Source organism: Rhinichthys klamathensis, unplaced genomic scaffold, assembly GCF_029890125.1.
Source record: "Rhinichthys klamathensis goyatoka isolate OS25496 unplaced genomic scaffold, OSU_Roscu_1.1 h1tg000600l_1, whole genome shotgun sequence".
Taxonomy (NCBI): Eukaryota; Metazoa; Chordata; class Actinopteri; order Cypriniformes; family Leuciscidae; genus Rhinichthys; species Rhinichthys klamathensis.
The window spans coordinates 416,629-428,151 of NW_026607055.1; the positions used below are offsets into that span (position 1 = coordinate 416,629).

An 11,523-nucleotide genomic window follows, 5' to 3' on the forward strand; every position below is an offset into this window, starting at 1 on the left:
TTCGTTCCGGTGAAATCACAAAGTAAAATGCACACAAACGTGTCCCTGCTTGATATACAACCACTGATAAACATAATCGGTTTTAATGGGAGAGAAAAAAAACAAAAAACTATAGGAGTGCGGATTCGAACCCAGACCTCTGACATGCTGGGCAAAAGTTCTGCCACTGGACCATTAAACAACAAATTAAACACAATGTACTATTTAAATCGATTGCTGGACATCGGTATGTTATTGTTCATAGGTACATCTGATTTATGATTTAGCATTGTATTAGCCCCCCAAAACCCCACCTGTCCCTCTGACGCTAACTTATCTGAGGCGATGTAATGCTAACTGTTGCAGTGCCACTGCCCACAAACACTGATGCTAAATAGTGCTAACTACGTGAAATAGTAGTGGAATGTCACGAAGTCCTCCTACAGAGTCGGTTAGTGCAGTTTATAGCAGAGCAACCCATGTTATGTACGATAGTTCAATACGAATGTTCAGAAAGGATACAGAGGTGGTGTGATGTGTTGTGTCAGATCACGGCCGAGACCGAGACATGAGCCCGTTATCAGCTGTCAATCAAGCTGTCAATCAAAGTTAACCACGCCCTTATTTGTCATACATTTTATATCTAAATATGATCTAAACTAACGAGTTAGAAAAAAATTCACCCCCCTCACAGTTGTCAGGCACTCGGAACCTATCGAAAAATACAATAAAAGTCCATGGGACCAACCTGTAAAAACATGAGTTTATGCTGTGAAAACGGACATTTCAACATGCGGTCTCTGGACATTTGCTCCCTTTCTGGACCTCCCTCTAGCGGATTGTCCATGTATTGCAGTTTTCCGCACTTCCGGGTAGGCTTCATTTTTCAGATTAGAATGTTGCCGCTTGGTTATAATTCATCATAACTATGATAAAAAGTCAAAATTATGACGTCAAAATTATGAGATGAAAAGTCAAAATTGACAAACTAAGTCATAATTTTGAAATAAAAAGTCAAAATGTTGGCATAAAAAGTATAAACTATGACAAATATACAAAACGATGACATACTGAGATTTACATTCATAATTATGAGAAGTCAATTTCACATTAAAAGTCATAACTGGCAAAAAGTCATTATGACATACCCAGTCAAAAATATGACGTAAAAAGCTGAAATTATGAAATACTAAGTCACAATTATGTATCAAAAAGTCAAAGTTTTTAGATAAAATTCATAATTTTGACCTTTTTAATGTTTTTTATTTTTTATTTTGACCTTTTAATGTCATAATAATGACTTTAAGTCATAATTTCACCTTAGTATGTCATAATCGACTTTTTCTTTCATAATTTCGACCTTTTAATGTCAGAATTATGACTTAAAATCAGAATGTCATAATTTTGACTTTTTATGTCAGAATTATGACAAATATCATTATTTTTTTTTGCTTTTTAAAACAAAACATGCATGCATGAATCACTTACAGTCCAATAAGAGGCATATGAATATAGATAGATGCCGACTTTAAATGCTTTTTCTTTGGACGAAATATTACTGGAGGAAGTTATTGTGTGTCTTGATAGTCCAGATCATGAGATGTGCTCTCAGTGCCGCATGTGTGTGTTCCTCAGGCGAGCTGGCCCGGCTCCTGCAGACGATGGGCCCTCAGCGCTGTGAGCCCTGCGAGAGCATTAAAGGGCCCCCGGGACACCCCGGGGCTCCAGGGCCCAAGGGCTCCAGCGGGGCCCCAGGTTATCCCGGCACACACGGGGCTCAGGGATACTCAGGGCCCCCGGGGGTCCAGGGGCCGCCAGGGGTCAAAGGTGACCGAGATCCCCGGCTCTAACACGTCCAAATCATCTAAATGACTTTGGCTTTGTATTTTAATTGCATAATATGTTTGTCACTGTTTTAGGAGACACGGGCCCTCGGGGATTTAAGGGCACTAAAGGAGAGAGCAGACTGGGATACCCAGGGCCCCCCGGAGACACGGGTACACTCACATTATTACATGATTATGACAAAACACTGCAGGCAAACACATGCTTTTTTCATGCACTGGTCATTTTTGAGATTTTGGGCTATTTGGCTTTTCATAACATGTCGTTTCAGAGCAGTGAAAAGAAAACATCCACAAATACACATTTAAGTGTTTCATTTATGTTTATATTTATTTATAGCACTTTCAGAATACTTCGTTTGAAAGCAGCTTTCCAGCACATGCATGAGTCCACGTTACAGTTCACAGTGATCTGTTATCAGAGGAGACTGTCTGAGTTATGTATTTCAGAAATGTTTATTGCATGTTATGTTAGTTTCAGAATGTATCGCACTTTATTTATTTGCAATAGACTCAGAAATCTCCATTTCAGCAGCACTTCTTACATCAGACTGTCCAGTTCAGGGCTGTGTTTCCCGAAACCTTCCTAACGCTGCGTCGTCGTTCTTGAGTTACAGCTTAAGCCGTGTTTCCCGAACCCTTCTCAGTGAAGCACACCTTCTGTAAGCGTTCTGGACTTTGCCTGATCACTGTTGACAGGTGCAACAAAACATCTTTACATCTCAGTACACGGATATTTAATACACACAGTGTTCAATTAGGCTAATTCAAGTGTTTTCATGCACAGAATAAAATTGTAACTACACTGATTGTTGTTAGCTTTTTAATTATATTAACCAAAGGTACATCAGCTGGCAAACCGTTCGGCAGTGAAGGCTTAGGAGTGTATTTAAAGGGAATGATTGCTGGAACTATGGCAGCGATACAGCGGAGAGTTGTGCTGAATGAAGGACGGCGCCCGGAGCCTTTCAAAGTCCGGTGAAGCACTGCCAGTTCAGCCCGATTCCAGCGCTAGCTGTTCCTCGCGGGCTCGTACGGTGTTGTCATCATCATCATCAGGGTTAGTCTGTGATTGTATTGCCGTCCGACTCCAGGATGTCCGTGTTTTTCTCCCACCACCGCGTAAACATCCCCGGCCGACTGTTTCTAAACGAACACCAAGATGGTGTGGTGATTTAATCTGAATCCACATCTCTGAGTTTACAAGAAGAGATCACTTCAAACTTCACTGTTTGAATCCTGTTTGGCCCCTGCCGCGCACCGTACGTACGTCGTACACTTCTATTAGCTACTGAAGTGCTGGAAAGTATTTACAAGAACAATATTTCATCAGCGCTCCTCCTCAGCGAACAACACGGAGAAGGAGAAAAAAGCATGTAAACATTTGTGGCTGATATATGATACAATTTTAGAATATGTAGGCTAGGCTATAGCTTGGATTATTTATAATATCCCATTAATCCTAATAAATGCAATTTCCACTATTTCTGAAGTGATTATTTTATAAAGAAATTATAGTTAAGTTATACCTTTAGAGTCTTCGTAGCGCGATAAGAGAACGTTACGGGGAAACGCAGCCGTGTTCATATCTATATTCTGAGTGTTTGCTGATATATCACCTATATATTTAAAGGGGTCATATAATGGTACATGCACTTTTACAAGTTGATTGTACTGAAATGTGTGTTGGCAGTGCCTGTACACAACCATCATATAATGATAAAAATCCATCCAGTGGTTTTGTTTTAATCTCCTTATATGTTTTCCCCTGCCTCAAATCAAGCCGTTCGACCGTGTGACGTCACAGACGCCCCGCCCACGAGTGTTGATTGACAGCAGCGTTTCCACACAGACCCGCCCTGAGCGAGCTGTCATCATAGTCCGCTAGTGTTGATACGCTGGAGCAGAATGGCTCTAAGCGATTGTGGTGTTCTGTTCTTGGGTGTAATAACGAACACAGTCATTTTAATGTTCCTGAATCCGAACCGCTGAAGACGCAGTGGCTGAGTTTGTTTTCGAAGGGAATATTCCCCACGAGCAACGTCAATGCTCTCATGTTTGCGCGAATCATTTCTCACCAGACTGCTTTATAAGGAGGGTCAGTGTAAAGCTGGTTTTGCTAAGAAGCTGCGGTAACACTTTATTTTAAGGTGCTTGTAATAAGCAGTATTTAACAGTTAATAAGACACTTATAAGACCTTATAAGATGCATATAAGATGCATATAAGCATTAACTAATGATAATAAATAAATTAAATTAAATAATACATTTCTCAAGTATCAATACATTGCACTTTTAGAACAGCCGAACAAACATAAATGGTAACACAAACTCCCAATCCCTTAAAAATTGACCTTCCCAAGAGGGAGTAGTTTCCCTGATCTCTTCAGGGCCTGGACCTTTAATTAACCCTTATATAAAGTAGTTAATGCTTATATGCATCTTATATGCATCTTATAAGGTCTTATAAGTGTCTTATTAACGGTTAATACTGCTTATTACAAGCACCTTAAAATAAAGTGTTACCGAAGCTGCTCCTGAAAAAAGAATCGGTAGCAACTATTCGTGTTCCTGCTGAACCTCCAGAAGAAGTGAGTGTAAAGTTGTATTATATTAATCTTTGCAAATCGCGAAAAAAAAGTGTTTCATGACCATTAACTGTAACATCAATCTGTCAACGAACTAACCTATACATCAGTAAACACACAGCGTTCGTATCTCACTACTCGACCCTGCCAGTGCATACACAGATAGATGAAAGTGACATTACGTTTACTAACCATTCAGAAGCGTCCTGTTCGAGCCTTAACTGTCGAACTTCTTCGGGCCGTCATCTTGTTCTGGGTCCGACTCCGGTTCAGACTGATACGGTTGCACAGATGTGTCCTCAGAGACTCCCGCTGCCATTCTCTCTCCAAAATATACCCTCAACTGTTGTCAAGGCAACACTCCACGTGCATGTGTCAAAGCGCCCGCAGAACAGAGGGGCGGAGTCAGCGAAGCTCATTATCATTTAAAGGCACATGCACTGAAACGGCGTGCTGAAAACAGAGCTGTTTTTGACCAGGTAAAATTAGTTTTCTTAAAATACTAATGAGAATTTTTTTATTAAAGTATATTACAAACTTTTTATTTAGACACTAAAGAATCATATTAACTTGTATAAAAATGCCATTATATGACCCCTTTAACAATTCAATTCCTGAAGCATAATGAAAATGTATTTGTTTTCTGTCTGTTGACACTAGACACTGGAAATGTAAGCAAATTAGTGGATATTTAATTAATGTTTTTAGTGATTGTGAATGACTTTGGGCAACAGCTGTTGCATTAAATGTGCTATATTCATAAATTAAATGAAATAATTAGATAATACCTAATTTGCATATTTAAACATTATTCATAAAACATCATACAATTTTTTTTTTGCAATTTATAATGTAATCAATCAATTGGTTATATCTATTAGTTAAATTGTTTTAATCATATTCGCCTCAAAACATGTGTTTTATGAGTGATTTGCCGTGCACATGTACACAATCTCTCCGGCACTAATGGAGGAGCATGGGAGTGAATCTTGTGTAACTGTCCGCTTGTGCGTCTCCTGAACTTCCTCCACAGGGGTCCAGGGTCCTCGCGGCAGTGATGGCGTGGGGGCTCCGGGTCCTCCGGGAATAACGGGTAAATCCGGGACTCCAGGCGTTCCAGGGAAACCGGGCCCTCAGGGGCCGACCGGAGTGTGTGACATGTCCATCTGCTACCAATCCTATAACCTCAGGGACGAGCACTACAGGAAAGGGCCTGAGTTCTGACACACAGACACACACACACACACACACACACACACACACACACACGCCACAGTAAATCCAGAGGAATCTACAGACGTGGCTTCGGACTGTGCGCTGCGATGGTGCAATGAAACATAAGTGGCCTTTAGATGAATAATACTGACATTTATAGATTCATAAACCTGCCTTTCAGTGCACAACGGGCTTTGTGAACACCATTAACACATGGTCATAAGGTCATTTGTGAAATAATACTGCAAGTCGATAGATATTAAGATGTCATAAACATAGCAATTAACATTAATATGTATCACCATTACTTATGAATATTAAGTATTAATAAAGTAAATGGCTATTTTGTTGCCAAACACGGGACTTTTGCACCATGATCTGAGATGCAAAAATTAAAAACATTAGTTTGTTTGTCATTTGGTGCTAAGGAAGATTAGGAATAAAGATAATTATTTCAATAAAAATAATTCATTCAATTAAATCTGTTGTTTTATTCACTCGTTGAAGGTTAACTTCAGTACATTTCAAAACTAGTTTTGAAATGTCAAACTGATTCTTAAATGAGTGATGGAAGTCGAGAGAAGTGTAAAAGCGTGTGTATCCCGAGTGTTTTGTTGTTTTAAAAGCTTCAGGGATTCTGGGAAATTCCTAAATGATGCAAGTCTAATTTGTCTTTGTAAAATCTATATGATTTGCTGAATGGCTTTGTTGAAATAAAAGGCGATAGAAGCTGCTGGTTGATCTGTGGTGTCAGGGCAACGCTTATGAAAACCTTTTCACAATATTCTAATTTTGAATTTGGGGTTTTCATAAGCTGTAAGCCATAATCATCACAATTATAACAAATAAAGGCTTGAAATATCTCACTTTGCATGTAATGAGTCTATATAATATATTAGTTTCACCTTTTAGGTTGAATTACTGAAATAAATGAACTTTTGCACCATATTCTAATTTTCCGAGTTTCACCATATTAGTTAATAAAGTGTTCATGTAGAACTACTCATTAGTCCTGCATGACTTATTTAATGCTTTATTTCAACATTCAGTTTACAGAGTGAAACAACAAAATTAGAACACAATAATAATTATTGAGAATAACAAAAATATAAAGAATAGTAAAAGAAAACACTTCACCATAGCACAAAAAAAGAGAGATAGTAAAATAAACAAGAATGGGGAAACAAATAAAGAAAGAAAGGGCATTACTTAAATTAAAATAACATTAATTAAGGTTAAAGGTTTGTGGGTCGTGCGAATTGTACATGTTAGTGCTTTTGGGTTAATTAAGAGAGGATGAAACTGTAATCAAGTAATGTCAAGTAATCCTGCATAGTTACTTATTAATGACGGAGCAGTATTAATGAGGCGTCCAGTCTTCAGTGTAATGAGCCGCTCACTCCTGCAGATGGAGCCTGTGACCGGCGCGGCGGAGACGCTCACTGACACCACAGACTACGAGTACGGGACCGCGGCCGTTGGCTATCTGTGCAGCACCTTCGACATCAACGACTTCGCCAAACACTTTCTTCCCCCATTCTACTACATCATCTTCATCCTCAGCATTCTGGGAAACGGAGTCGTTCTGCTCGTCATATACAAGTTCGAGAAGCTGAACACGGTCACGAATATACTCCTCATCAACCTGGTGGCGTCCAACATCATCTACACGCTGACGCTGCCGCTCCAGGCCGTCCACCACTCCGGCCAGTGGGTGTTCGGGGAGGCGGTGTGCAAGCTGGCCAACAGCGCAGACCGGCTCGGCTTCTACAGCTCCATCCTCTTCCTCACTCTCATGGCGTTCGACCGATACCTGGCCGTGGTCCACTGTGTGGCCGCCAGCAGACAGCGCAGAACCTGCTACGCCGTGGCTTTATCTTCAGCGGTCTGGAGCATTAGCCTCCTCGCTAGCCTCGACGCCTTCATCCATTTCACGGTTGAAGAGTATCCGAAGTACGAGTTAGTGTGCGAAGACTCGAGCGAACCCCAGTGGAAGGTCTTCGGCCTCTACAAGCAGTTCGTGCTGTTCTTCATCTTCCCGCTGAGCGTGTTCATCTACTGCTACTTCAGGATCACGCTAACCGTCATGGCCACGCGGATGAGCGGCAAACACCGCACTGTGCGGCTCATCTTCGTAATAGTGCTGATGTTCTTCTCCTTCTGGAGCCCGTATAACATCGTACTCATGCTGAACGAGCACCGAGATCCCGGCGAGTGTGACAGTGTGCTTCCGTACGCCGAGTACGTCACCGCGAACATCGCTCGCCTCTATTTCTGCGTCAACCCCGTCTTTTACACCTTTCTGGGAAGAAAGTTCCAGAACCATGTCCGAGGAGTGTTGAGGGATCAAGCTTCGTGTTTATCGAGCCAAACTCTTCTCAGCGGGAGCAGCAGAACGCTAGCTTAAGAGGTTAGCATTACACTGGATATGTGGGGAGACGTGCTGCTTTTATTCTACGGGAAAAGAAAAAGAAAAGGTGAAATGAACTAGCAAACGAGTTGATGATGTTGATTGATGCATACGTGATAATTATTGTGATTTCATTCATATTCACAGAGATTTGTGTTTCCCTTATTTACTGATTTGCGTTGCACTTTATTTTAAGGTGTCGTTGTTACAGTGTAATTATATATTTAAGCACTGAGGAATATTAACGACATGTGCTTACTATAGGGTTAGGGTTTGGTTGAGGCCATAATTTACTGTTATTACTATGATAAGTACATGTAACATAACAAGGACACTGTACAATAAAGTGTTACCCTGATTTGTTTGTGTGCTGTAATAGTATAGTTTGAATTGCACTAAACTATGAAAATTTGTTTCTTCCATTTCTTCGTTTTATCTAACACTTCTGACTTTTCCTCTCAGAGTTGAAGTTTCTTGCCACTTGGAAACTCGGAATTAAAAGAAAAAAATACTTTTTTATTCCATGGCTGAAACAAGCTTCCATAAATGCAATGAAAACTACATAAAACATATTTCAACAAAGCTTTGCTTATTTTAAATGGACTCTATAACTGTGTCTCACTTTGTCATCACTCGTTTCAGAAAAGTAACTGCAGTATAAAATTAATAATTAGGACACTTTTTACTGTAATGTAAACGCATGGATCATGAAACATAAACTGCAGTGAATTCTAAAAAAGTAGATTGTCATTCTTGTTTGCAAAGCTTTATAACGTTTTATTGTTATTCTAAATGTTAAAGAATGAATGTGTTTTAGAGCCACATTATGTGATTATGATCATAGTTGAAAAATGACAGATATTATGTGCTCAGTTGAGTTTAGTCTTCATCTGTCTTCAGAGATCTTACCGGGATCTCTACAGCACACATGCACATCTCCTCTAAGTGTGTTTTTCCTTTTGGTCCCCTAGAACTCAAGATTTGTGATCATGAGAACAAACGCACTAAACGAAGCCCTCACGGTCCGACCCGAACAGAGCCGTGGGCATTTGCATATCTGAGATGCTTGATGTGAAAGGCTTTGTACATTATGTCATGTTCTCAATGCATTTCATATATTCCTTTCAACAATCATCCGATTCAACATCTGTTGGCTTTTATTTGCACGGGAATTACTTTGTTTCAATGCTATTTTAACACCACTGAAATCAAACAAGTTTAGGTTTAACATTTAATTTATTTAATGTAACAAAAATGAATTTCTGGATTTAGTTTTAAGTTAACTGTAATAACCCTGTTTTGTTTTATGATGCTAAAATGAGTTAATATTAATTAGGTTTTGCACAAATAATTTAACATGATCTTTCTTTTGAGAAATAAATAATATATCTGTTTTTTTTCTCATATCAAAACTGAAATGTAATAACTATTTCAGTTCTTTCACACCATTTTTTTGCTAAAACCACCAAAATATTGGTAACACTTTACAATAAGTTTCATAGGTAAGTCAGTGATAATATATCATATATATGTATATATATATATATACGGCTGGTTGTTATCTCAGAATAGGGTGATCAGGATCAGGTCTTCATCAGTGGTTTATTCTGAGATCTCACACACACACACACACACACACACACACACACACACACACACGCACGCACGCACGCACACACACCTGAAGGGGTTTATTCTGAGATAACAACCGGCTGGATGTTATCCCGGTTATTACACGGATTCTTGCCACATAAGTTAATAATTAGACACAAACAAATTCAGTGTCCCTCCATCACGCTTGCAGGAAAGCTAAAGCCTAATGTGCTCAGAGCTGGGCTCCTGTGGGCCCGTGTGATCGCAGACCCTGTGTGTGGAGATCCTCCCTCTCAGCAGGAGAGCATGCTGGGAACTGGTGTGTCGGAGCAGAGAGCATGCTGGGAACTGGTGTGTCGGAGCAGAGAGCATGCTGGGAACTGGTGTGTCGGGAGCAGAGAGCATGCTGGGAACTGGTGTGTCGGAGCAGAGAGCATGCTGGGAACTGGTGTATCGGGAGCAGAGAGCATGCTGGGAATGCTGTCAGAGGAAAGCAGAAGATCAGGCTGAGTCACTGCTCAGAATAGTGAAGTGTGGGTCAGTGACACACAGTCATGGGAACAGACGAGCCGGTTTCCCTTTGTTTCACAGGATAATGTCACAGAAGTAAAACAAAAACAGTGGCGGCTGGTGGGGTTTAAAATAGAGGAGGCACACAAAAGGTTAGCAGTCGGATTTTTTAACGGATCTTTTTTGGTAACTTATATACCTGAATATTTATAGAAAACGACCCATAGATCAAGACAATATAAATATAAGTTCACTCACCTAGTCCTAGCCTATCACTTAAAAACATCCATCCTTCTGTACTTTTACTGTTAATGTCCGAGCTAAAGAGCAGGTTTGGTCGTCTAGTGAAGCTGATTGCTGTGGCCTATCCAGATTAGGCATGGGGTCTTCTTTCATTTTTATATGTTTTCTATGTAGCTGTTGTTTGAATGGTAGTTTAGTAAATTTGTTTGCGATCAAATATTCAATATCTCTACTCTCCATAGTTACATCAGCGGTAGCAGTTCATACTAATACCACGTTATTTATGTCTTGTCGATGATTGGCTGATATACCAACCCGATCTCACGGCAATTCGTACGAATTTTACGAGGTAGCTAATTCGTACGAATTTATACGACTTCATTCATAAATTTTTTGCTAAATCATATATATTTTACGAGTTGCCCAATTCATATGAATTCGTACAAATGACCTACCCCTGACCCGCCCCTAAACCTACCCCTGACCCGCCCCTAAACCTACCCCTGACCACGCCCCTACACCTACTCCTGACCCCGCCCCTACACCTACTCCTGACCCCACCCCTACACCTACTCCTGACCCCGCCCCTACACCTACCCGTGACCCCGCCCCTACACCTACCCCTGACCCCGCCCCTACACCTACCCCTGACCCCGCCCCTACACCTACTCCTGACCCCGCCCCTACACCTACCCGTGACCCCACCCCTACCCCTGACCCCGCCCCTACACCTAGCCGTGACCCCGCCCCTAAACCTACCCCTGACCCCGCCCCTACACCTACTCCTGACCCCGCCCCTACACCTACTCCTGACACCGCCCCTACACCTACTCCTGACCCCGCCCCTACACCTACTCCTGACACCGCCCCTACACCTACCCCTGAACCCGCCCCTGTAACGAGTGATTAGACAAATCGTACGAATTAGCCACTTTTTACTCACTCGTACGAATTGGTCGTGAGATAGCGTTGGATATAGCAAGGGAAGTTTGTTCCTAGGTATGCAGGTTAGGTATGTTCCTTTTCTCAACACTCCTAATCGCTGAAAGTGAAATACTCGATGGTGATTGGCTAATTTTTTTATTATTTTTTAACAACGGGGGCACAAGTCTCCGGTTATGGATTAGCCTCCTCTCCATT

General features: G+C 41.0%; 2 protein-coding genes across 2 annotated transcripts in view; both read left to right on the top strand.

Moving 5' to 3' along the window:
• si:dkey-225n22.4 (collagen alpha-1(XXI) chain) overlaps positions 1 to 6,074 on the top strand; it is a 91,417-nt gene extending 85,343 nt beyond the window's left edge. Inside the window, exons 27-29 of the mRNA XM_056240477.1 lie at positions 1,615 to 1,806; positions 1,899 to 1,976; positions 5,446 to 6,074. Of these exons, the coding sequence (XP_056096452.1) occupies positions 1,615 to 1,806; positions 1,899 to 1,976; positions 5,446 to 5,636 (461 nt within the window). The 3' untranslated portion in view covers positions 5,637 to 6,074. The remainder of the gene's footprint in view (positions 1 to 1,614; positions 1,807 to 1,898; positions 1,977 to 5,445) is intronic.
• Positions 6,075 to 7,027: 953 nt separating this feature from the next.
• LOC130075720 (C-C chemokine receptor type 4-like) lies at positions 7,028 to 8,058 on the top strand. Its single transcript, XM_056240476.1, has one exon. It carries the CDS (start codon positions 7,036 to 7,038, stop codon positions 8,032 to 8,034), a length of 999 nt encoding a protein of 332 aa, XP_056096451.1. The 5' UTR covers positions 7,028 to 7,035; the 3' UTR covers positions 8,035 to 8,058.
• The last annotated feature ends 3,465 nt before the right edge of the window (positions 8,059 to 11,523 follow it).